At 41.8% G+C, this 26485-nt stretch overlaps 1 protein-coding gene and 1 pseudogene across 3 annotated transcripts in view; both read left to right on the top strand.

Annotated features, from left to right (window-relative positions):
• The first annotated feature begins 7095 nt into the window (after window positions 1–7095).
• The window catches only part of RYR3 (ryanodine receptor 3), a 265417-nt gene continuing 246027 nt past the window's right edge, over window positions 7096–26485 (top strand). For all 3 annotated transcript variants that reach the window (XM_088671165.1, XM_060273292.2, XM_088671174.1), the window contains exon 1: window positions 7096–7319. In XM_088671165.1, the coding sequence (XP_088527291.1) occupies window positions 7269–7319 (51 nt within the window). In that variant the 5' untranslated portion in view covers window positions 7096–7268. The remainder of the gene's footprint in view (window positions 7320–26485) is intronic.
• On the top strand, window positions 15068–17866 carry LOC132593065 (splicing factor C9orf78 pseudogene; annotated as a pseudogene).

Genomic DNA, 26485 nt, shown 5'->3' with positions numbered 1-26485 from the left:
CCCAAATCCCTCAGTATGAGTATAGAGCGTCTGTGCATTGGATTCTAGGCATAGCATGTAGTATGCTTGCCCATGATAAAAACAGAAGAAAATGGGTTTTGATACAAGGCTTTCTCTTTTGGCTACCTATTTTTAAATTTACTGCAAAGTAATCACAATAATGGATGTACTTGTCAGGTGAAAATTCAATTTGATGCCTAGCAGAATTGTAAATTACCCATGGATTTCAGCAGACTTGCTCATAGATTCACACTGATGACAGAAGCCAGTTCAGCTTTTAAAATATAAAACAGTTTTCCCCATGCAAAATTTGCATTGTTTGCTAAAAGCAGATCCCCTTAAATCCCCACCTACTTTACTTTCCCATTGCTCACAATCTCTGGTCTATCGCTTATTCATAACTGCAGTGGCTTTGATGTAAATAATTTCCGGTTGCCATTTCACTAAATGTATATGGCAAAAATGTTAGATGGATTGGAAAGCAATAATTAGATATTGAAGTGTGACCAAGGGATTCTTCAGATCTGTTTGGGGTATTTCCCTAATGGTATGCAATGGATAATGTAACCAAAACTCGAGGAGAGAATAAGTTGGGCCATGAAGCTATTTGCTTAGTTCACATGTAACAGTGGGCCAAACTATGGACTGCCATGAATGGGCAAGTCTGGTAGCTCACGCTGCTCACATGCTCCAGCCCCTCCCCTCCCTTTGCCATACAGGGAGGAAACAAACTAGAACAATGGCTTAGCGTTAGTGTGACCCAGAGGTCACGATTTGTTTCTCCCCAGACAAATCACTAAAGGAAGCCAAGGACAAAACTTGGGTTTCCTTAAAGAGAAACAAATCATAGGTGCTGGTTCTTGATATAAAAGTAAAGGACCCCTGGACAGTTAAGTCCAGTCAAAGGCTGCAGGAGCCGGCGTTTGTCCACAAACAGCTTTCGGTTCCTGTGGCCAGCATGACTGAACCGCTTCTGGCGCAACGGGACACTGTGACAGAAACCAGAGTGCACGGAAAGGCTGTTTACCTTCCCGCCACAGCGGTACCTGTTTATCTACTTGCACTGGTGTGCTTTCGAACTACTAGGTAGGCTAGGTAGGTAGGTTCCTGATAACTCTAAGCCAGTCCTCTGGCTTATTTCCTCACAGCATAACAAAGGGAGGAACAAGGCGGGTGCAATTTAACCTGCTTGCTTCTTCGTAGTCACCCATAGTTTGGCACACTTATTTATTAACTTTAAAAGCCTTTCTAAACCCCATAATGTTTAAAAATCTGTAAGCGGGATACAAAAGCACAACAAAAGCTCCAATAAAGCAGTATCATTAAATAGATACAAATGGGAAAAAAATATTTATAAACTAAAATGTAATGATATGGATGGTGCTTCACATATGTGGCAGAAGCAAATGCATTCTAGAGTGGAGGGGCAGCGAGGGAAAATGCCACTTTGGGGGTCACTGTCCTGTAATTTTTCTCTGATTGACTGTCGTAATGCTAAGCAAACTTTTTAGGTAGTAAGTCCTACTGAAACATAGTTATGATATTGCTAATGGTGGGAGGACACTGGATTTTTAAATGGGGAATATAGCACTATAAAAAGGTAAAGGGACCCCTGACCATTAGGTCCAGTCGTGACCGACTCTGGGGTTGCGTGCTCATCTCGCATTATTGTCCGAGGGAGCCGGTGTATAGCTTCCAGGTCATGTGGCTGCTTCTGGCGAACCAGAGCAGCACAAGGAAACGCCGTTTACCTTCCCGCTGTAGCGGTTCCTATTTATCTACTTGCATTTTGACGTACTTTCGAACTGCTAGGTTGGTGGGAGGACACTGGATTTTTAAATGGGGAATATAGCACTATATTAATAGTAAATTATGGTTTTAGGGCTCACTTAACATGCCTCCCTCCTCTGATGCTTTTTTTTTACCATAGAAAGGCCATTCTGGTGATTTCAGTGGTGTTAAGGGGTGTGTGTCTCTGTGTGTGTGCCTGTGTGTGAAACCTAGGAGTATTGCCACCATTGGAGGTAGAACCAGTGGCAGATTTAGGGCGGTGTGAGTGTTCCCCCGCACAGGGCGCCATGCCAAGGGGGTGCAAAATGATGATTATAATTATGAGAACAACAACAACAACAACAATCCATATTTGCACGGGTACCTACTCAAAGTTGGGGGGTGCCAACTGTTGTTCTCGCTCAGGTCCCATATTAATAAATTCCCCACGGAAACACTCCTCCGGGGGCCTGGCTACCAATGCATAGGAGCTGCTGCTCTGTCCATAGCTGCTGCATGTAGTAAAAGGTAAAGGTACCCCTGACCATTAGGTCCGGTTGCGTGCTCATCTCGCTCTATAGGCCGAGGGATCCGAAGTTTGTCCACAGACAGCTTCCGGGTCATGTGGCCAGCATGACAAAGCCGCTTCTGGCGAACCAGAACAGTGCACGGAAACGCCGTTTACCTTCCCGCCAGAGCGGTACCTATTTATCTACTTGCACTTTGACTGCTTTCAAACTGCTAGGTTGGCAGGAGCTGGGACAGAGCAACAGGTTCTCACCCCGTCACGGGGATTCGAACCGCTGAGCTTCTGATTGGCAAGCCCAAGGCTCAGTGGTTTAGACCACAGTGCCACCCGCGTAGAGAGCACCTCAGTTTCAGAGAACCCGTATACTTATTAAACACATACCCATCATATGAACTGGAACACAGCTCTAAGGGATACAAGTACAGAAATGTGAGATGGTCACTCACTTGTCAGTGTTAAGATGTATGAAAACAAACTGAAATATTTTGTTTATTGGGGCAAGAAATTGTTTCCCAAAATAACACATACAGTACTGAGTAGAGAACATCATGCAAACTAAAACCAGGAAGGACGTGAGTAGCAAATAAATAAAACATGATTACTGTAAACTGGGATTAGTCAGCACTTTACTATGGTTAGCTCTCCATGTGGCACTAACTTTAATTGCTAGGCCAAGGGAACACATCAACCCTAAACACACACACACACACACACAGCCGCGAAATCTTATCCTATTACATTTTATAGTACATTCAACTTAGGGTGTTTGAGACTGGTGTGCTAGAGGTACAGTGGTGCCTCGCTTAACGAATGCCCTGCCTAACGAAATTTCCGCTTAACGAAAGGTTTTTTTCTAGCGGAGGTTGCCTCGCTAGACGAATTCGTTTTATGAAAAATTCGTCTAGCGAATCACGGTTTCCCATAGGAATGCATTGAAATTCAATTAATGCGTTCCTATGGGCAAAAAATAAAAATAAAATAAAAATAAATTCAATGCATTCCTATGGGATTTGCTAGACGAAATTTTCGTTATAAGAAAAGACCCGTGGAACGAATTAAATTCGTCTAGCGAGGCACCACTATATAACAAACTGAAAAGAGGTAACAGGTTTAGAGAGACATTGTGCAATTCTTATGTGCAATTTGAACGCAGTCATTTAATTTAAACCAGCGATTTCCTCGAAGCACGTTCTTTGGATCAAAATTGTGCATGTGAACAAACATGATCTTTGCATTCAAAGACTGCAATTCTAAGCACAGTTGGAATCGGGCTGCAGTCTTCCAGTCAACTTTGACCGGACATATTTTGCTCTCTGTGTGTGCCAGTCTGTCAGATTGAAAGCAATAGCATGAGAGCACATATGTATGCAGCTGTACCAAGCTGTCAGCTATGATCTGTGGAGGAGGCCATCCCTGTGGTCCCACCCTTTTTCACTTGGGCCTTTGGGTCCTACGAGGCCCAAAGTATGATTTAGTGAGCAGTCTGTTAGGAGAATGTTCTTAGTGCTGTTTTCATGCTTTTGATACATTGGGTTTAGTTATGTGTACAGTATTTTGTATCTTTCTAGAAACTTCTTATGAAGAGTGGCATAAAAATGAGATAATAAAATAAACAAATAAAAGGCTTTAATATGGCTGTAATACTGGAATTCCTGCTTTGGCAGCGAGTTGGACTAGGAGACTTTTCTGGTTCCTTCTGACTCTCTGATACTACATGTATTGATAACACTTAGACTAATAGAATCATAGAATTGTAGGCTCAAGTCCTGGGTATATTTATTAGGAAGTAAGGCCAATTGAACACAGTGAGCCAAATTTCTGAAGATGTATGTGCAGGATTGTACTATGGTTCCAGTTCTGTGCATACTTTAACCCGTATACTTGGACGCCTAGGATTTCACTGTAAATCTTCTCAAAGCAATTTTTTGATTCAGTATTGGAAAATGTCAGAGACCATTTTCTTGTTGAATTATAAACACACACAAACATGATTCCTTCAAAATACCAACCACAAGTCATAAAGTCACATTTGGGTGCCCCCCCCCCCCGGACATGAGGGTGACATAAATCTCACAGAAAATCCTGGCACAGCATGGGAAAAATTCCTGTCGACGTGTGCCAAGCTTTGTAATCAGTGTAAAACTACAGATGGAAGTGTGTGATACACCAGTCTTCCCACCTACAGATGGAAGTGTGTGATACACCAGTCTTCCCACCTGCTGCTGCCTCTTGCTGGTGTGTGTGTGTGTGTGTGTGTGTGTGTGTGTGTGGAGAATGTACTGTTTTAATCCAGATATTTCCTTTGGGCAGTGTTCCTCTTTTTTCTTCAGCTCACCTCTGTTCAATTCACATAGAATTACGCTCCCTGACCCATAAAGTGTGATATTTGTCCTGCTTTAATACTAGCGTTTTCAACTGTGGTTGGGAGGAAAAGAAGAGAAGGTGGTAAAATACAAGAAGGGTTTTATTGAAGAGTATTTTCCTGATGTCTGTTATCTTTGCTGCTGACATCAGTGGACAGTGAGTGCGTAGCGCTGATCGGTGTTCCAGCCTGAGGACTTAGCTCAGGCTGCTACTTTAAAAGTACTAAACGGCTTCGGTCCAGTATACCTGAAGGAGCGTCTCCTCCCCCATCGTTCTGCCTGGACACTGAGATCCAGCGCCGAGGGCCTTCTGGCGGTTCCCTCGCTACGAGAAGCCAAGTTACAGGGAACCAGGCAGAGGGCCTTCTCGGTAGTGGCACCCACCCTGTAGAATGCCCTCCCACCAGAGGTCAAAGAGAATAACAATTACCAGACCTTTAGAAGGCATCTTAAGGCAGCCCTGTTTAGGGAAGCTATTAATGTTTGATGGATTTCTGTATTTTAATATTTTGTTGGAAGCCACCCAGAGTGGCTGGGGGAACCTGGCCAGATGGGCGGGGTATAAATAATAATAATAATAATAATAATAATAATAATAATAATAATATATTATTATTATTATTTTAATACCTGTACCACAGAATCATATACAAATATATTTCTGTGGTGTACAAAATCTTTTAAAACCAAAGCATCATAACAATAAAACAAAATCAAAGTACACTGAAGAAGTTCAAGACATACCCCTCACACCGTCCTTTCATGGGACTGTGTATGTGTGGAGGGAGCAGGGCAATGCCCACTGGCTCCGCCCCAGTGACATTCATCCTACTGGCCCATCCATTGTCTGTACATTGAGTGGGACTCCTGCAAAGGGACACCTATGTGCACACAGCATTTGACCAGGTCGCTTCTATCACAACTGTACACACATGGGTATTCCTCTGTGGATCTTATGGACAGGGCCAGTTAGGTCAGTGGCACCAAGGCAGGCAGTGGGTGCATTCTTGCCCCTTCCACGTGTTTAGGGTACATGTTAAGGAATGCATGAAGAGGGCTCTGGCCTCAAACCACTTAGGTCAAATCCAGCACTTGACTTTAGCCCAGAAACAACTTGGTAACCAGTGAAGGTGGCACGAGATTGGCTTAGTATGATCCAAACTCTTGACCCAAAACAGAATGCTGACGCTCAGTCACATTCTTGGCTACATTTCCCCTGATTTCTTTATATCAATGTGATTCTGAAGGAAACCCATAAGACTTAATTGTCGGTTTTCTGTTTTCAGTGATTTTTCTGGTGGGCAACTTTTCTGTAACTCTGCATGGCTCTGTTTCCAGTTCTGCAAGATGGTTCTCAAAGCAGCAGATACATAATCAATTACGGTAATTTATATTTATAGCCTGCCTCGTCCTTAAGTGTGTGGGGGGGACATTTCAATTTATTGAGTTGCTGGAGGTGCTTAAATTGTAATCTGTCCCAGTCCCTAAGGACCAATCTGTGCCAAAGTTTTTACCATGCTTCTGAATGTGGTACAGTCTTTGCTGTACAGTATTGTTAGGGACAAGCGGCTACGCAGAGAACTTCCTGACAAATAGTGCCTCAGCGGTTCAAGGACTTGGTGTGCGGTAGCCACCAAGATAAGAATGTCTCTGGTGCACTTTAAAAAAACACCACCAGCATTGTTTACTTAAAATATTGGACTAGGACTCTGGGGAGGAGATAGTGACTTACAGTCTGAGCTTAATCAGATTTTCCGAGGAGTAATTACCCTTGATGTGAGGTGAAGTTTCTTCCTAGTAACCATGCCTAAGGATGGGACTCGGGGAGCCAAGCTGGTTCCTGTGTGAAATGCTCATTATTTGCATAAGCACTGAGGATCCAAAATAGAACGATCATGTCCTGCTTACATTTCGTCATGTTTCAGGTGAAAACTTTTTCCTAAGCTCAGTGTGTGGCTGCTTCTGGGAAATGGCAGCATAATTAACAAGTACCCATAGTGCCTTTACACGGTCGTGCCAACTAGAATTGCTGCTGCTTATGCAGAAAGGCAATAAATAATTTTCACATGCTTAATACGGGCTGTTAAAACCATCACCCTGCGATGCCGATAGTCATTATTCCCATCCTTTGAAATGCTCATCAATAGGGGAAGAGCTGCTGATTGTGATACTTTCCTTAAATTAAAGAGAGAGAGAAAAGTGAAGATACTAATCTGGCAAAATGGGAGCGAGAGTGTTGCTTTCATTAATTTCCCTATTACAGTGCTGTTGAGAGATAATTTAAAGGGGGGGGGGAGACCTTTAATGATGCATGCAGTGCTTCCCGCATTGCTTTCACAATAGGTTTCTCCCTGGAGGGGGGGGGATAGCCTAGAAAGGGGGGTGGGAGTTAGCTTGCTGTGGAATTGGGAAGACGGCTCAGTTGGTTCTGGCAGTGAGGGGGTTGACTGACAGTCTGCAGTGCAGTGGAGTTAGCTGGGCTCCCTATATGGCTATGGATTAGCTATATGCTAATACAGATAGGAAAAAGGAGGCTGTGCTGAGCCCAGCGAGCTGCTACCAGTGTAGGCAGTCAGAGGCTGAGCAGAGCTGCTTCCTCCAGAGCCATGGCTGAAGGGGGTGAAGGAGGGGAAGATGAAATACAGTTCCTACGAACTGTAAGTATCTGGTTTTTTTTTCTAGGTCAGGAACCGGGTTCTTTTTCTTTGTCTCCTTGACTGTGCCTGCTGTGTTGCATTACAGAATAACATTTCCCCTCTCTGTATTTCTCCCTCTCTCCCTCTCTCCCTGCCTCTGCTCGGTTACCCAGGAACGAATGTTTGGGAGAATGGGAAATAATGCAAGGATACGTACAGTCTGTACCAGACAAGCACTGAACATTCTCAGTGCCATCTCCCTTTAAATCTGCTTGTTAGCCATCTCCGTCCGAGTTTGGTACCGAAAGGGAGTTGCTTGCTCTAGTGATTCCCTGGGTCTGAAGCATCCTTGTTAACTTTGTGATTGGGTTTCTTAATGCTGCATGCCAGATACCTGACCTCTGAAACTTCTCTCTAGGTTACGCCTCACAGACAATTAAAAGAAGCTTTGCGGGGAATAGAGGATCAAAATCGCAAGCAAACCCCAAAGAGGGGTCTTTGAGACCTCTGCAATCCTTCCTCCCCTTTATAGCAAATATACAGACATGCGGGATGTGCTTGTATGAATGAATGTGCTTCAGAGGTAAACCTGGAATATTTTTCTGTGCTTAAAACAGAGGTTTAGTTCAAATGGACGTAGCACTTCCTCTGACCAGGGGTGTCAACCAGTGAAATAATAACTTGCCGCTCTCATAAATGCTCCATAAAGAGCTTTCACAACATTCTTCCATAAGGTTTTGTAGGGGTGATCTTTTCTGATTTTGAAGTGACTCTGATTCACACATTAACTGGTCTGAGGTGTGGGACATCCTTTCATTGGGTAATTCTGTATGTTGATGTGGGTTGGAGTTGCTTGAGGAGCAGCCCTTCAAAATGCATTTAGTTCCTGCCGCCCTTTCACCATTTCTCTGCTTCCTTGTGGAAAACCGTGCCAGCAACAGAGTCTCTGCAGTTTCTAGTGCAACTTTTTTTTAAAGGTGAATTTCCAAAACAGGTAAGCTGGCAATCCGTAATAAGCCCACGCTGTTGCCAGTTGGGCAGGGGCGCAGAGCATGGGGAATATGAGAAAAGGTGTCTTGAGCAGCTCCTGAAAAATGCTAGTTGTGTCGAAGTGTCATTGACACTTCCTTCCTTCTGAAAACCTCATGATGGAAGATGTAATTACAGGGAAGACTAATTTTATTCCGTTACACCTTCCGCTGCTTATGTTATGGGACAACTGCACATCCACACAACGAAGCCCCTAAATGTATATCTTGAACAAGAGATGTGTTTTTTTCCCCGCAACAGCATTAGCTTTGCACCTTCCAGGCATGTCTTTGACATGACACCCAAATGGCTGTCTAAGGCGCTTTTGCTTCATATCCTCACTGAACAGCAAGGTGAAAAGCTTTCTCCTCTTCCTAGACAAATAAGGTATCTCATCATTTCCTACATGAGGAGACTTCTGATGAGACTGCAGCCTGTGTTCCTTCCTCAGAGGGATAGAAACTCTTTCTACCTTTCACTGAATTTAGTGTTTATGACTTAGGATATGGTGTAAACATACACTGATTTTTTTAAAAGGAGGCTTCTTGGCATCATGGAATAGTGCATAGAGATAGGGTTACTGTTTCTATTTGACGGTACTACCCCCCCCCCACGTGCTCATCATAAAGCACAAAATGCAGGTTTCTTCACTTTTCTAGACAACTTCCTACACAGACAGAGGTTGTTGTTGTTGTTGTTTAGTTGTTTAGTTGTGTCCGACTCTTCGTGACCCCATGGACCAGAGCACGCCAGGCACTCCTGTCTTGCACTGCCTCCCACAGTTTGGTCAAACTCATGTTCGTAGCTTCGAGAACACTGTCCAACCATCTCATCCTCTGTCGTTCCCTTCTCCTAGAGCCCTCAATCTTTCCCAACATCAGGGTCATTTCCAGGGAGTCTTCTCTTCTGATTGGGGTGGCCAAAGTATTGGAGCCTCAGCTTCAGGATCTGTCCTTCCAGTGAGCACTCAGGGCTGATTTCCTTTAAGAATGGATAGGTTTGATCTTCTTGCAGTCCATGGGACTCTCAAGAGTCTCCTCCAGCACCATAATTCAAAAGCATCAATTCTTCGGCGATCTGCCTTCTTTATGGTCCAGCTCTCACTTCCATACATCACTACTGGGAAAACCATAGCTTTAACTATACGGACCTTTGTCGGCAAGGTGATGTCTCTGCTTTTTAAGATGCTGCCTAGGTTTGTCATTGCTTTTCTCCAATGACAAAATTTCTCCAATTTTCTGCAATGACACAGACAGAGGTATCAGGTACTAAACCTTCCCCTGAATTCTACATTCCCTAGGGAGGAGTGTTATTTATTTCTTGCATACTACTTTGATTGTGGCCATAAATACTAAAGATTAATTACACACTTTGGTACATGAGCAGTATACTAAGGCATGCGTGCAATATGAAAGCACCATTGCTGCTGAGTTATTAGGTTGTCTGTTCGACTGTGCCAACACAAACCCTCAGTCTTAAAACAAATTTATTTGTAGGGAGGATTCCCTGAGCAGTTGTGTGTTTTCAGAAATAGTTTCTCACATGCAGCGTAACCTTAGTTTTGGGCTGGCAGATGTGATCGCATGTATTACAAAGTGACAGAAGGCAGAGTTCAGTGTTCTTATAAAATGCTCCCTTCTAGATGGAACTGTAAAAAATAATAACATTTCCCAGAGTATGCCATTCAGAAAATGTGAAACTTGCAATTTAGTCCCTTGCTTTTATAGAAGTCAATTTTCCAAAGCAAAATCCATGTAAATGAAGTCAAGAAAGAAAATCTGATTCCTTTCCTCCCAGCGTTGCACTCCTAAATTTTTGTGAATCGTTTTAAAGCATCTGCCTTCTGTCTTAGAAGTGGTTGCATTTTAGTGGCCAATACAGTGGCACTTAAATTCTCTTTTCCCAAAGCTTCCTAGCTTACATTATAATGGTATGTTTTAGAATTCAGGAGGTTTTTTTCTTTTTGTAGACACGCAAGTGTCTAACTAGGACTTGGTTACACTTATTAAGGATTCAGATGTGGTGCTCCCTGGGCTGTTACAGTGGCAACAAAACCTGTTTACACAGGAAAGGAATTGCAGGATGTTTGATCCACATAAACTTGCTGATTACCTTGGGCAATTCACTAGCATGGTTTAGTTTATGAAATGAAATTTCCAGGATTCAAGCTGGCCTGGCTAGCTTAGGATACATTGCAGCATAGTCTATATTTCTTTTAAAAAAAATAAAAAAATAAAAGCCTGCAAAAACTAAAAGTACCTGCAGTCCACTATAGATGTTTTAGATTAGAATGAAAGATTGTCACTTAACAGTCACATGAAACAGTTCAGTTATACTTTAATGGGTGACCTGTGTTACGTGCCTCTGAGTACTTTTGCACAAGGACATCAACAGTGCCTTGCTGGATCTGATCGAGATCAATCTATTCCAATGTTATTTGCAATAATTGCCACAACTGCCAATGCACACTGGATAATCTGCTAGAAATTTGTCACTAGTCTGTCCTGACCACTGCCTGCCTTCTGCACACTTCTAATTATGGCGTTGCAAGAGATTCTGGTACTTACCTTTTAGATTTCATTGACACCTATGTTTGTGTTGCTTGCATGGTCAAGTCTGCCATTCCTTTGCCCTGAAAGTCCTTATCTCTCACCCCAAAGATGTGACCTTCTGACTATCGAGGCAGTCCCTTAATTGTGAAAGTTTGGGGCTCTGACAGTGGAAACCATAATAACAATAATTTATATAGCACTTCAGAGTGTTCAAAGTGCTTTGTGTCAGTAATACTTGCAAGTAACCCTGCAATTTAGGTCAAAAATATTATCCTATTGCAGGTGGGGCATTGAGGCTGAGAGGTAGCAGCTTCTTAATCTTAAAGCAACTAAAGGAATTTATGGCAAAGACTAGCTTGAAACTGGTTTGTAGCCGAGTCTTTAAACAGTTACACTGAAGAATTGTGGGTGGTTTGCTTAAAGCTGGTGACAGATACAGAAAACTGTTGGATTTTATATTTTAAAAAACAAGGACTCGGTCATATGTTTGTTCATCTCTGCAACCCTAGGTTTAACCTAAAATCTGAATCATACCTAGAAGAGCTTATTCTTTAAGTCTGCAATCTCTTCCTACACTAAAACTGAGACCAATGCAGACAAGCAAGCCGGGTTCTCCTCCCCATTCCTCTCACCTACTACTTTGCTTAACATCTAGCATGATGAAGGGTTTCAGAAAGCTCAGAAATCTGTTCGCTATTTATGGCATTTTGTTCAGCCTAATTAAAAAATGCCTTTCTAGGAAGTTTGGTGTTTTTTTTAAAGCAACAACATTTTTTTCTCAAAACAAGTTCTGGAGCCAAGTCCTGTGCACTATCAGTTATTGTTTGCAAGCCTCTCTTAGGCTTGAATCTTGAAGGTATGATGAAGCATTCTGATTTATTTTAGTGAAATTTACTTTGGTATAAGAACTATCTCACACTCCCTTGGTTTCAGATGCAACACCCTAAGCACACCACTGCTGACCATGTACGGTATATGCAGGGCTGTATTGCTAGATTACGGTTAGTATGCTTAGAGTTAGGGAGGCAATCAGGTCTCTGTGCTCACTTCTGCTTTTGACCACTGTGATTTTAAGGAAACTATTGGGAAATTCCAGAATGTTCATGACCAAATAGCAGAAGCAATAAGGTATTGCTTGCTAGGGACTGGAGAATTATGGGTTGCTTCCAGACTGTTGGGTTTAGGATCGTATATCTGTCAAACTCTTATTGCTTTTGGCCTTTTTAATTTAACACAGTCTTTTCTGTGCCTCTTCAAAATATGAAATAGTTACACGGATCAGAGAGCATGCATGTAGCACAATAAAAACAAAAACAAAGCAGCATGGCACAATTATCTTATAAGAGGATTTATTCAGGAAACCAAGTCAAAATAAATGTAGTCAAAATTAATGTGAAATGCGACAGAATAGTATTTCCGATAGGAAATACAGGTTGTATTAATCATGTTTTAGGTGTGTGATCTTTGGTGCCAAATATATAATCCTTTGAGGGCTATATTGCAACTGAACGACTTTACATTCTTCACTTTTGCCCAGCGTATGAATTACAGATAGGCTGTAAATACATTTAGCATGGAAGGAAGGTGTAGGTGTGTGTAAGGTTGGCATCTCTCCCCACCCCCTGCTGACCTGGTTTCCATGTCTATAACAACAAGCAAAAGTTCGGCAGGCAAAGCTTCCCCCCATATTTAGAGACAGTACATCACTAATTTCATTGGGGATGAAGCAGAGAGGATAGATATTGTCAATTTTGTCCTACTTATTATCTTCCCAAGGGCATCTCATTGGCCATGGTTGGAGAAAGATTTCACTTTTGAAATCCCAATAACCATTTTTAGGAAACATTATCATTTGGTGGTGTGAATTGTGACTGCTGCAGTCTGAAAAGGTTGCATGAGCAGAAAAATATACAGCAAGCGATTATGGAATTATGACCCTTCTTCCTGCAAAGAGAGATGGCATGCTCAGCCCTCCCTTGTGCCAGTGGTTGACATTGTTCTTGCCTTTCCCAGATGTGTTGCAAGCATCATTTGTACAAATAAAACTTCATCAGTTTAAACAGAGAGGATAAACCTACCAGGATGAGGCTGGGAGGCTGGGGAAAGTAGAGCTACAAATCAAGGAAGCATCTGAAAAGCCTTGCCCTTTACAGAAGCAGTAGTTCAACAAAGAAAAAGAATACACACAGAAACGCAACAGCAAGGAAACAGACCTACACAGGGTGGCATAGGGGTTTCTGTTAACACATGCAAACGACAGGAAAGTGTTGGAAAACGCACCCGGGGACACGGCGAACCCCCGGTGCTTCAGCACCCAGGAGGCAAATTGTGGCTTCCATTGGGGGTAACGACACATTTCACTTTTGCACTGTAGACCACCTTAGAAACCCCCTCCTTTGAAACAAGGTTTAGGACAGACACACAGATAAAATTTATAGCCTAAAACTCTGGAAGGCAGTCCTCTTTTGTAGGGAGATGGGTGCTGCATAGGTTTCTGGAACTAGCACAACGAAGAGGGAATTCTATATTTACTTCAGAGGTAGGTGAGAGAGCCAGTGTGGTGTAGTGGTTAAGAGCTCCTCCACATGCAGCTGCTGGGTGACCTTGGGCTAGTCACACTTATTTGAAGTCTCTCAGCCCCACTCACCTCACAGTGTGTTTGTTGTGGGAGAGGAAGGGAAAGGAGAATGTTAGCCGCTTTGAGACTCCTTCGGGTAGTGATAAAGTGGGATACAAATCCAAACACCTCCTCCTCCTCTTCCTCTTCCTCCTCCTCCTCCTCCTCCTCCTCCTCCTCCTCCTCTTCTAGGTGGGAAACATAAGTATTTAGAAAAAAATTGCTATGGTTTCTTCTTTCAGTTTTCGTGAGTTTAAGGGTAGGGAAACGGGAAGCACAGGATTTGCAAAGGCTGTTGGGCTGGTTCTGACACAACCAGAACACACTTAACCTCCCAAGAGCTCCTGCATTCCCCCTCCTCTGGTGGAACCGTAAGAAGGAGATTGGAAGTTTGGAAGTTTTAGCTTCTGTTTTTTATTAACTGCAGCTTGCCACACCTGAACTGGGGCTAAACGCAGTTACGGTAATCTTAAGTATGGTAAGTGGAGACAAGGCAACTTCACACCATAGCTTGCTTGCTTTTACTTACCATAGTTAAGGTTAATTGCAGTTTAGAGTTCAGATGGCATATTAAACTGAAATTAACCTAAAACATAAGTGGAAGCTCCCAATCTTCTCTTTGTAGCCATGCCAGAGGACGGAAGGGGAGGAGGCAGTGCACCAAGTCCAAGGCTGGGCTTGTTCTCATTATGCTAAACCATAGTATTACCACCATATCCAAAGGCAGCCATTGCATTACAGCAAGAGCAAAGAGCAAGTAGCCAACCAGAAACTATAGGTTAGCTCCAAATTAACAGTGGAATGAATGTCTTAGATAAGGAACTCCCTGGCTACAGTGTCAGTCACACCTGACCTCAAACACCAGCAGACATACCAGGACTGTCTCAGCTTCTGTCTTGCATCCCTCATTAGCCCTGGAAGATATGGACTTGCATAGAATGTATGCCTATGCTGTTTGTCAGTTAATGTCTGTAAACAATGTAATCTACTGAGTATCATCTCAGAAATATCTGTTGTGTAGCAACCAGCATACTGATTGTGTCTGGCTTTGCAGTACCATGTTATCTAGCTTCTGCAATTTTCCGTTTCTAAGATCTGTGACTTAGATTCTCTTGAGAAAGTGGGCAATGTGGAATGTGCACAGTAATGTGCTGATAGTCAGTGAGAGATCATGCTATAACCTTGATGTTCCAAAAACCATGGGTGGTTGTCAGCTAGTGTTTCACGTTGCTAAGTATCCTTTCACGTGCTTACTCCCTTCCTAAATTTTATCGGTGTCCCCAACTGTCTCATCACAGCCAAACTTCTTTGAAGAGATTGGAGAAAAGCTGTTTTTGTGTAGCCCAAGCTTTTTATCCTGCGCTCTTATGTCTAGAAGTGAATTTATATCAAGGACATTCAAATGCCACCTTGCAGATACGGATCGGTTGGCTGGTCTCATATATTTTTGTAGCAAAGGAACAGATCCACCATTCTGTTGTTAGAAGGTAGGATACATTGTGCCATCTTTTACTAATAGTCTTTCTGTATCATCACATTCTTTACTGCACTAATTACACATGTTTCCAAGGATGAAGAGTTTGGATTCCTATAAAGGTTTGTGCAGTACTGTTTTATAACCATCTGGTTTTGGCTTCTTTGTGAAGTCAGTATTCATTATCCCTAAACCAGTAAATACTCTCATTGCTCACTGAGCCATCATTTTCTGAGGTCACATCCACACCATATATTTAAAGCACTCTTATGCCACTTTAATAGTCGTGACTTCCCCCAAAGAATCCTGGGAACTGTAGTTTGTTAACGGTGTTGAGAATAGTTAGGAAGACCCCCCCCCCCACAGAGCTACAGTTCCCAGATTTCTTTGCAGGATGAAGTGACTTGCAGGATAGTTAGGTAAATGTTTCTGCAGGCGCTGAAACTATCTTAGGTACTGAAAGTCAGACCTGCATTAGTTCCCTTATGGAAAACAAGTCTCTCATGAATTTTAATGAAAACGTAATTTCTTAAAGTTGAGCATCAGAATAATGTTCAGTTGCTTTAGTTTTAGGGAAAATGTTCAATGATTCCTAGCAATTTCTGTCATTCACTAGAGAGAAATGTTTTGAGAAAACATTTCATCATAAATGGCTCGTAATAGAGGTGTTATCAGCCTTTGGTTATGAATTCAGAGATGTTTCTGTTAACTGTTGCTATGTTGCTATGAAATCATTTTGCTGATTTATTTTTTGTTCAAATCATATTTTACAAAAATAGCCTGTGGCATTTCATTTCACAACAGTAGCCCAGTTAAATATAATTGACTTGTGAATCACGCTGTGTGAAAAGCAAAGTTGTCTCCAAATGGCCCTTTGAAAAACTTTCCAAAATCACTAGCCTTATAATAGAAATCGTTTTATAAATGTATAAATAGTAAATAGGTTTATAATTCTATAAATTCATGCTAATGATTGCTTTATTTAAATTTTCTTACAAATTTGACACATCAGAATTCCAGCATTGACACTGAGACTTGCAGACAATCTTTGGTTGGTAGCAGATTGTAAATAATGGTGGTTTTAACTGGATATTGTATTGAGGAATAGTTCCAGATAGCAGTAAATAGATAATAAAAGGCAATGCAAATACTGTTTGACTGGAATACAGAGTATCATGCCTTGAGCGGCGATATAAAAGATGCCTGCGGCCAAATAACTTCAAGCCCCCAAGATTTGAGCAACCTTTCTTAAATTCATTGCCTGTAGTGCTTTAGTCTGTGTAGTGGAATGTATACAAAAACATGAAGACAATTAGTAAATGGTAGATGTTCTACACATCTCATTAATGTCAATTTCTTCCACTAAGGAACAGACTTTTAAACCACCTGATAAGCCTCAGTAACTGTTTCCATAGATGCAAACAAATATTCTTAGTCAGGTGCAAAGGAGGAAGCTGTCTAATACTAAGTCAGATAATTGTCCCAGGTTCTATTGTCTGCATTGATTGGCAGAGGCTCTCCTGGTTTTAGGGAGGAGACTGTTCCAGCTCTACCTGGAGAACCTGGGTCCTTTTGCATGCAAAACTTGTACAGTGGTACCTCTACTTACAAATGTTTCTACAGTGGTACCTCTACTTACGAATAACTCTACTTACAAATTTTTCTACTTACGAACGGAGCTCCGTCCGCCATCTTGGATGCAGTTTAGATAGGATTTTTTCTACTTACGAATTTTTAGATAGGGTTGCTTCGACTTACGAATTTTTTCTCCCAATGCATTCCTATGGGATTCGACTTACCTTTTTTTTTTTAACTTATGAATGTGCGTTCGGAACGCATTAAATTTGTAAGTAGAGGTACCACTGTACTGAACTACTCATTTCTATGGGATTCGACTTACAATTTTTTCTGACTTACAAATGTGCGTTCGGAACGCATTAAATTCGTAAGTAGAGGTACCACTGTATTTCCTCCCGCAAGTGGTAAGGAAGAAGATTTGTCACCAATGCAGCTAGGAACATGCTAGCAGGGAAATCAATCAATCAATCAATTGGCAAACAGCCAGCATAGGAGGGAAAGCTTTCCATCAGAGGGACTTTGAAGAGGAAGATGAGGATGAGCAGGTGACCAAGGAGGTCTGGCTAAAACTACAGGAAGCCCAATGGAGTGAGTTCTGCCACTCGGCTTGTGGGGAAGAAGCTACAAGAAGAAATTACCCTGGCAGATGCCCTTTTAAGATAAAGACTGGTGCAATGGTGGACATGAAGAAATTGAAAGAATGGGGCAATGACAAGATCAGTGAAGAGGAGGACTGTAACCTTGTAAGTCCCCTTTCTGCACAGACCAACATCAGGGGTGAATATGCTGATATGATGAACTCCATTGAAATAAAGCTAAAGAAAAGGAAGGGAATTGTGGAAAATGAGGAACAGGAAGTAAAGCAGAAGAATGCAGAGCACAGTCTGTACAAGCTGCCTGAGAGCATCCGGGTTTCTTTAGCCAAGAAGACAGAAGAGAAGCTGTCCAATCAGATGCTGAGCGGCATATCAGAGGTGGACCTCAGAATTGAAATTGAGATCAAAAACATCATTTTCACTGAGAAGGCCAAAGTGAGGTTGCTGGCTGAGCAGCAGAACAAAGAGAAAAATAGAAAAGCTTCCTATGTCCCAACGAATAAGTCTGTCAACTATGGCCAGCACAACAGATTTTATCATGAAGAGTGGAATTCACTGGTACAGAGAAACAAAGAGAAACCCAAAGCCAGTCAGCTGAGGGTGGGAGATACTGACAAGCCAAAAGCTGTGAGATCCTCACCTAAGTGCAAACACCCCCAAATGAGAAAGCAAGTGATGACGATCTCTATGAGAAGTTCAAGAAGATAAACCAGCAGTACTGAAGCTGGATTTTCCTGATCACAAAAAAATCCTCCTCGGATGTTCAGAGCAAATGCACAGGGGGATTTGAGAAGGGGAAGTTTCACTTAGAATTGCCCTTGTGACGAGGAACTCTTTTTGTAAACCACTCAGAGGGGATTAAAAAAAAGAAAATCAAGCTGTGTATAAATTTTATTAAATATTTCACAACATTCACAGAGCAACTATGATACCGGTAAAAAGCTTAAGTCAAAGTACAGAGTATGGGAAACACACAAGATGAATTTGACCTAATAGGCATTACTGAAACCTGGTGGGATGAGACTTAAGACTGGAATATAGAAATAGAGGGGTGCAACTTATTCCAAAGGAATAGACCGAACAGGAAGGAAGCAGCATTATATGTAAATAACGTGTACATTTGTGAAGAGATCCATGACCTGGAACATGGAAGGCAGATTGAGAGTATATGGGTAAAAATGATAGGAGAGGAAAACAACAATGACTTTACTGCTATAGACCTCCAGGCCAGACTGAAGACTTGGAAGATGCCTTCCTTGAGCAGAATACCAAACATTCAAAAATGGTGATAATAGTCACGGGAGACTTCAATTATCCCCGATATCTGTTGGAAATCAAGCTCTGCCAACAAGTTCCTCAATTGCCTCACTGACAATTTCATTTCCCAGAAGGTGGAAGAAGCAACAAGGGGATTATCTATATTGGATCTGGTTCTCACCAACAGGAACAAACTGATTGACATAGTGGAAGTACTTGGAAATGTGGGAGGAAGTGATCATGTCCTCTGGGCTTCATGATACAGAGGTAAGGGAAAGCTGAGTGTAGCCGGACATGCCTTCTGTACTTTAAGAAGGCTGATTTCAAAAAGCTTGAGGAACTACTGGGCATGGAAGAAAAGGGAAATCACAAAGGAAGAGTATACACAAGTAGCCAACAGTTGCAGATCAGATGGATCAAAGCTCAGAATGAACTGAGGCTTACACAAGCCAACTTTAAACCATCGTTTATGAAGTTTTAGGTGAACCAATAAACCAAACCACACTTAGTTAAAAACTGAACTGCCAAAGATCTCCTCACAGCTGGGCCACAGGGGTAGAGGGCAGAGCACAGGGCTCATGAATATAAAACTTAGTGTTGTTTCCTTCTCTCTTTATTCTGCTAGTAGAGTATTTGGCCATCACTTTGGAAGTTTTGCTTCTAGTTAGTTGGAAACAAATAGCTACAATGTTAATATTTAGATAAATGTGTTAATTTATAATTAAGACAAGCTGATGCCTTTATACTGGATTATCTTAAAGAAAGCAGATATCAAAGCCCACCCATTTTAAATTGACTATTTCCCAAAACCATTTTCATTTTTTAGTCAGTATATGACAGCAAGTTCAATAATGTATTCCATGCTGTCAATTCCCTCAGTGAAGAGCAGCTTTCTCTCAGGCTGTCAGGGGGAAATGTCAGCGTCCTGAAAAGCTATAGCTAAGTACACGAGACAGAAAACTTTAATGTAGGCAACAACAGAAACTTCAAAGTAGGCTTAAACTGGTTTACGTGAAAGTTAAATCATTCTCTTCTGCACATAGTCCAGGAATACTGCATAACCAGGCAACATGACGATCTTCAGCATCCTATCTAGAAAAAAAAAACTGTGGTAAACTCTGAAACCCAATAAGTACCTACGGTATAACATTACTAGTTTAGATGCCTCAATATCTGGTGCAATGAAGACTAGCTGAGGAAGTAGGACTAACTCAAGCAGTCATCACTAGAAATATTACAGGAGATTTTCATGGTCATTACACAGGAAGATTGGTAATTAAATTGATTTAATTTTCAATTTTCCTCTGGAAGGGTAAATCGGTCTTGCATTAATTAAGAGGTTAGGATATTCTTATTTTCAGCTGCCACCTCAAGTTAAGCAAATAAAGGGTAGCTTGGAATGATCAAAAGTACATTTGGTTCTAAACCACTTCAAGCAAACAATGCAACTGTTATGAAATGATAATCTTTTGTAGTTCATATGTAGGTAAACCAAGACTAAGGCAACTATTGTTACAATAATTGTTTCAAACATCATACAGAAAGTTACTCAGTATTTTACAGAGGATTCTGTAAAAATTACACAATAGTTCTGGGAAACAGTGTTGGGTCACTAGGCAAACTCACCTTAAAACCTCTATTTAAACTGATTATGAAACAGCTGAATTGCTATATATTAAGAGTTTCAATCTATCACTTGTGGAATGAACCAAGACAAAGATTATTTAGCACATTATATGTGTGAATTGGCCTACCAATGCAAATATATCTGTGTCATAAAAATTGGTTTTGTGAATTAACACTGTTTACGTAATTATCACTATCTGTATTTTTCTATCTTCCATTTACCTTTAACTTTTTATAGTCCCCCCTTCCCCAGCCATGTGTACATGTGTCTGTGACCCAGGATAAAATTCCATGTATCTTATAAATCTGAGTGTAGTCCATGAAAGCTTTGGCAATTGTAAATTGGTTGGTCCTTAAGGTGCCACAAAAGTCTTTGTAAATTTGGGTGCTAATGCAACGGGGACACGGCTGGCGCTGTGGTCTAAACCCCTGAGCCTCTTGGGCTTGCCAATCAGAAGGTTGGCGGTTTCGAATCCCCATGACGGGGTGACCTCCTGTTGCTTGGTCCCAGCTCCTGCCAACCTAGCAGTTCGAAAGCACACCAAAAAGTACAAGTAGATAAATAGGTACCGCTCCGGCGGGAAGGTAAACGGAGTTTCTGTGTGCTGCTCTGGTGTCGGTGTTCCGTTGCTCCAGAAGCGGCTTAGCCATGCTGCCCACATGACCTGGAAAAACTGTCCATGGACAAATGCCAGCTCCCTCGGCTTGTAAAGCGAGATGAGCGCTGCAACCCCAGAGTTGTCTGCGACTGGACTTAACTGTCAGGGGTCCTTTACCTTTATCTTTTAAAGCAGCACTAATACCAGACAGGTATTCTACAGTTTTGTTCTTTTCTGAGTTTGGCCCAACAATGAAGCTGTGCTGCAAACCACTAAGACCATGAACAGAAGGGAACGGAAGAAGGAGAAATGTGGGAAAAGAGGAGGGATGGTACAATTATTGTCTCCACACAGCTTCCCATGTTTCTATAGTTCAGATGTTTGTTTCCCAACCTTTGGGACACATTTGGGATTTTGAGGACGTGCCATGGGTGCCAGTCACAACATGGCAGCCAGGGTGTGTGTGGCATAATACAAAATGACTGTCACATCTGAAATAGCACATCTGGTTTTCACTGCTTGGTTGAATCTGGTTTAGAGACCTTTTGAAGGTGCCATGGAATGTACTGGCAGGCACAAGTGGGCAGCACATTGATTCTCCTTGCCATTGGTTATTTGTAGACACCCATGTAATTTATTAGCTTTGTTGAGTCTCTAGCTTAGAACTCTTGCTGTCACTTTCACGTCTTCAACTGGCTGCTCAAATATACCTGTGTTCCTTCCATCCGTGGCCATTGCCCCACTATCCTTTCCTCCCTTTTGTCCTGTATAATTGACGCCACATTAGCTTGTCATCTTTCGACTTGCAATATCACATCGCTGTTGTCCCTCAAAGGTGATAAATTATGTCACCAGGCACAGAGGTATATTTAGAAAAGCTTGCAATATTTTAAGGCAATATGGTTTCATACTCATATATAAAGAAAGTGATTGCCTAATATCATCAGCATTCAGCAGAGAAGATGATTCTGAAACTTGGGAGTTAAATATTATAAGAGCAATTCAGAAGAATAAAATGATGCTAAGACCTGCTGCAAATTACATATCAGAGGATATGACAATGCTCTTCCACAAGATCCATGGCCTCATTTTTTTTCTATTTTTGTCTACTCAAAACTGACATTTTCTTGGAAACCAAAATGTTTCAAGTCAGATCTTATGTACAAATAAACAAGTAGATGTTGACCTCATGTTGCCTATGACAGGAATGAAAATGGATTCAAAGGAGCAGTAATGAAATGAGAGAGCATTGCCATTTATGCTAATGTCTCAAAAGTCCTTCATTCCTTAACATTTGAAATATACCAAGTGTGCTGCTTAATCCCTATGGCTAGCTAAGGGCTTGCTTGAAAAATACTGATGGAAAGAGAGTGTTTCCAGTAATGACATTCAACACAGTTTAACTACGTTAATGAACACACATTTGATTAAACATGTTGAAAGAGAATATTTAAATAGAATTCGGTACAAAGAAAGTGTAACTAGGGAAAGGCAGAGCATATTCTACACAGCCAAAAAACATGTATCTGATGGCAAAAAAGGTTCTGATTTGAAGGAGTCAAGAAACTGCTAGAAAAATGAATACAATTTTAGCACACAGTCATACTTTAGTGTCTACTTTGCTCTGATCTTCAAATTGGTATGAATCCACACCAACAAAACCTGTGCTTCTGGTGTCTTAAATACAAATGTTGGACACTCAAGAGTGGTTCATACATCTAAACATTTTGGAACAGCCCATCAACTCATATAGTTCCAGAATATATTTTTTCTTTTTCAGCCTATTCTCCCTCTGCAAAAGGAATTCGAATGGACCTATTCATGGCTCATTGGCTGCTGAGCCAACTATGGAATTTGGATTATTTTAAAAGAGAATTGGACAAATTAGTGGCAGATAGGGTTGTCAATGGCCACTAGCCAAAATGGCCGGGTACTGTCTCCAGTCTTGGAGGCAGTATGCCTCTTAATATCAGTTTTTGAGGTTTACAAGTGAGAAGAGCATTGGTGTGCTTATGTTCTGCTTGTGGGTTTCCCATTGGACATCCGGAAGGCCTATGAAAATAGGATGCTGGACTAGATGGGCCTTTGGTCTGATCCAACTGGGCTCTGCTTTTCATTATTATTATTAATTTGTTTTATTTGGTTGCTCTTCAACTTAGGATCCCAGGGCATGTCACGGTAATTTACGAATACAATATCCAAAACATTTAAAAAACAAATTGCATGGATTGTTGCATGTTCTTACAGAGTCTCGGGGGTGACACAACTATTATTTAGAATGAAGCGCAAGATGTGGAGGTGGAGAGCACTGAATTTTGGCACTGCACAGGGCAGTGATGAAATCTGAGACCCCAAGGTCTGTCACGGGTCAGCTGGAACCAGTCAGAATTAAGACTTCAGGAAAAGAATAAATAACCACTTCTTCCATCTCCCCATCAATTCAGATAAACAAAAAATGTTGGTACTTGGCCACAGAAGTAGCAGTGTAGCCCAGCTGTCCATTAATACCAGATCGGAAGTGGCAGGGCTAGCTGTTAGCTCTTGAGGGGACATTACTTTTTGCCATTTAAGGCAGCTGCTACATGATAGCTTCCTTAAAACCATGTGTGCTATTGGACTTCATTCTTGTCCCTATGGCTTTGTAAGGCAAGAGTGAGGAATGAGCAGTCACAGTTTAGACTCGTAAGCCATAATAATAATAATAATAATAATAATAATAATAATAATAATAATAATAATGTCTAAGCAAAAGGTTAGTTTTAATCATCTAAATGGTCTATCGGTATCAGCCATTTTGCAGACTTGACTATCACTGCAGCATCAAAGGAGTAAGAGGGGAAAATCCTTATCAGAGGCATTCCCTTCAAGGTTATTCTATAGAAAAACTGCTGAAGGGTATGTTCTTTTTATACCGAGATAAACAAACCAATGTTAGGAGTGTTTATACTGTACCTGTTGCCAAGAAGATATGATTATTCCAGTATAGATAAAGCTTGAATTTCACACACACACAAATTCATTACACATCTGGAAGCTTATCTTTCCAGTCAATAATAAATCAGGGCTTTGTCTGAGGGGGAAAACTGTTAAAAGAACAGCAAAAAAGGGCAACCTTTTCCCTTGAGCTTTGCAGGTAAAAATTTAAGTGACCTAATAAAGCCTGCAACTGGCACAGTATCATTTATTTGTCTGCCCAGGAGCCTCCCAACAAGTGCTTTAAAATGCTGTAATTTTTCCTGTGGGAGTCTTGCCTCCATGGAAACATAATCCAGCTCGACTTCAAGCATTTTTCTCACTGCACAAGAACCCACCCACTTACCTGATTTTAATGGTGGCAGTTACTTTTGGAACAAATATATTGTTGACTAATACACTTATTTGATCCAGGGGTTTTATTTGCTTTGGCTTTCCACGACTGTTTTTGAATCACATTTTCATATTTCTTGATCCGGCACAGGAGAATTTAATGAGGACCAAACAAAGATCAGCAATCAGATTGCATCCATCATTCTTTGAGTGGTGTATTACTAAGCAGAGTAAATTGTAATGATGACATTGCATCTAATAAAGATGTGCAAGGCTGGCATTTGAGAAGATGGAAATACAGATGTAAAGTGGACAATTAAAACAGTATCACAGAGGACTCTTCTTCATTAATTCAGATGCCCTGTTTTTGAATGCATTGAGAAGAGCCAACCACAAACACAACAAGTATACACATTGAAGGTTTTTTTTAGATAGTACACTGAGTGTTCACATGTCAGAGGCAGAACCACAGTGCCACCTCCATGCACACATGCACATTTCTTGGGCCAGAGATCCCATACGTGTGCTGCTCAAAAGATCATCCCATTCACAGAAGGGCGTGAAGTTATTTTTGCTGATTCCCCCTGCAGTCCTTTTAGCCACCCCCAAATCTTGGTGGCGCTTGGTGGCGCTGGGGACCCAGGCGGCGCTGTGGTTAAACCACTGAGCCTAGGGTTTGCTGATCAGAAGGTCGGCGGTTTGAATCCCTGACGGGGTGAGCTCCTGTTGCTTGGTCCCAGCTCCTGCCAACCTAGCAGTTCGAAAGCACGTCAAAATGCAAGTAGATAAATAGGAACCACTACAGCGGGAAGGTAAACGGCGTTTCCATGTGCTGCTCTGGTTTGCCAGAAGCGGCTTTGTCATGCTGGCCACATGACCTGGAAGCTATACGCCGGCTCCCTCGGCCAATAATGCGAGATGAGCGCGCAATCCCAGAGTCGGTCACGACTGGACCTAATGGTCAGGGGACCCTTTACCTAAATCTTATCTAGAGAGTTGGGGGCTCTTCAGAACGGCATGGGAAATGGCATAGAGGCCATAGGGAGAATTGGCAAAAATAGCTTTCATCCTCCATCCAGCAGGATTCTGCTTGATCAAACACACTTCCACAACTGAAGTAGCCTTTCTGTTTATGCAAAGGCAACTATGGATCCAAGCCATCTTATGCATGTTTAAAATGTCTGAGAATAGCCAGGGTCATAAATAAATTCTGGGCTTGGAACGGGTCCAGATTCTACTACTATAAATCTTCATTCCTGTCCACACAGCCCTCATGTGACATGTAGCAACTCCCTCCCTATGTATATGTGTTGCTGAAAGCCAAAAAGCAACTGTGGCTTGGGAAGAGACTCAGAGTAGGCCTATTGGGTAAGTGAGAAAACCTTTGTGTTCCCGTTGAAAGGCTCTGTGGGGAATGCAATATTGTGAGTGGTCAGTGTCATTTATGGTACAGTATTTGATTCAACCCTTAGAAGCATGCATCCTATGTTATTTGAACAGGATTGGTAAAGCATTCATTATAATAAACTATGTAGCTTGTATTGTACAGCTGAATTTTGTGTACATGTGCAGCAGTCAATATTTCAGGATTCAACTAATATATGTTTGAACTGATATGAAAGCTCTGTGAGTTTGAGGTTGTAGTTGTCAATTGATGAGCTTTCCCTTAGATGTGCTTGTGCAAGGAACTCATGTTGACATCAGAAAAGGTTCACCACTCCAACTAGAATCTCCCTACCTCTCAAAGGGTGCTAGTACTTCTGTTGATCATAGTTATATGTTCTTCTAATTTGCAATATGCTTCACTATCTTTAGTAGCCATTGTTGTTGTTGTTGTTGTTTAGTCGTTTAGTCGTGTCCGACTCTTCGTGACCCCATGGACCATAGCACGCCAGGCACTCCTGTCTTGCACTGCCTCCCGCAGTTTGGTCAAACTCATGTTCGTAGCTTCGAGAACACTGTCCAACCATCTTGTCCTCTGTCGTCCCCTTCTCCTAGTGCCCTCAATCTTTCCCAACATCAGGGTCTTTTCCAAGGATTCTTCTCTTCTCATGAGGTGGCCAAAGTATTGGAGCCTCAGCTTCACGATCTGTCCTTCCAGGGAGCACTCAGGGCTGATTTCCTGAAGAATGGATAGGTTTGATCTTCTTGCAGTCCATGGGACTCTCAAGAGTCTCCTCCAGCACCATAATTCAAAAGCATCAATTCTTTGGCGATCAGCCTTCTTTATGGTCCAGCTCTCACTTCCATACATCACTACTGGGAAATCCATAGCTTTAACTATACGGACCTTTGTCGGCAAGGTGGTGTCTCTGCTTTTTAAGATGCTGTCTAGGTTTGTCATTGCTTTTCTCCCAAGAAGCAGGCGTCTTTTAATTTCGTGACTGCTGTCACCATCTGCAGTGATCAAGGAGCCCAAGAAAGTAAAATCTCTTACTGCCGCCATTTCTTCCCCTTCTATTTGCCAGGAGGTGATGGGACCAGTGGCCATGATCTTGGTTTTTTTGATGTTGAGCTTCAGACCATATTTTGCACTCTCCTCTTTCACCCTCA

The sequence above is a fragment of the Zootoca vivipara genome, chromosome 1 (genome assembly GCF_965207765.1).
Source record: "Zootoca vivipara chromosome 1, rZooViv2.hap1.1, whole genome shotgun sequence".
Lineage (NCBI taxonomy): Eukaryota > Metazoa > Chordata > Lepidosauria > Squamata > Lacertidae > Zootoca > Zootoca vivipara.
The sequence above is the reverse complement of the archived record's forward strand: the minus strand, read 5'-3'. Positions and strand labels throughout refer to the sequence as shown.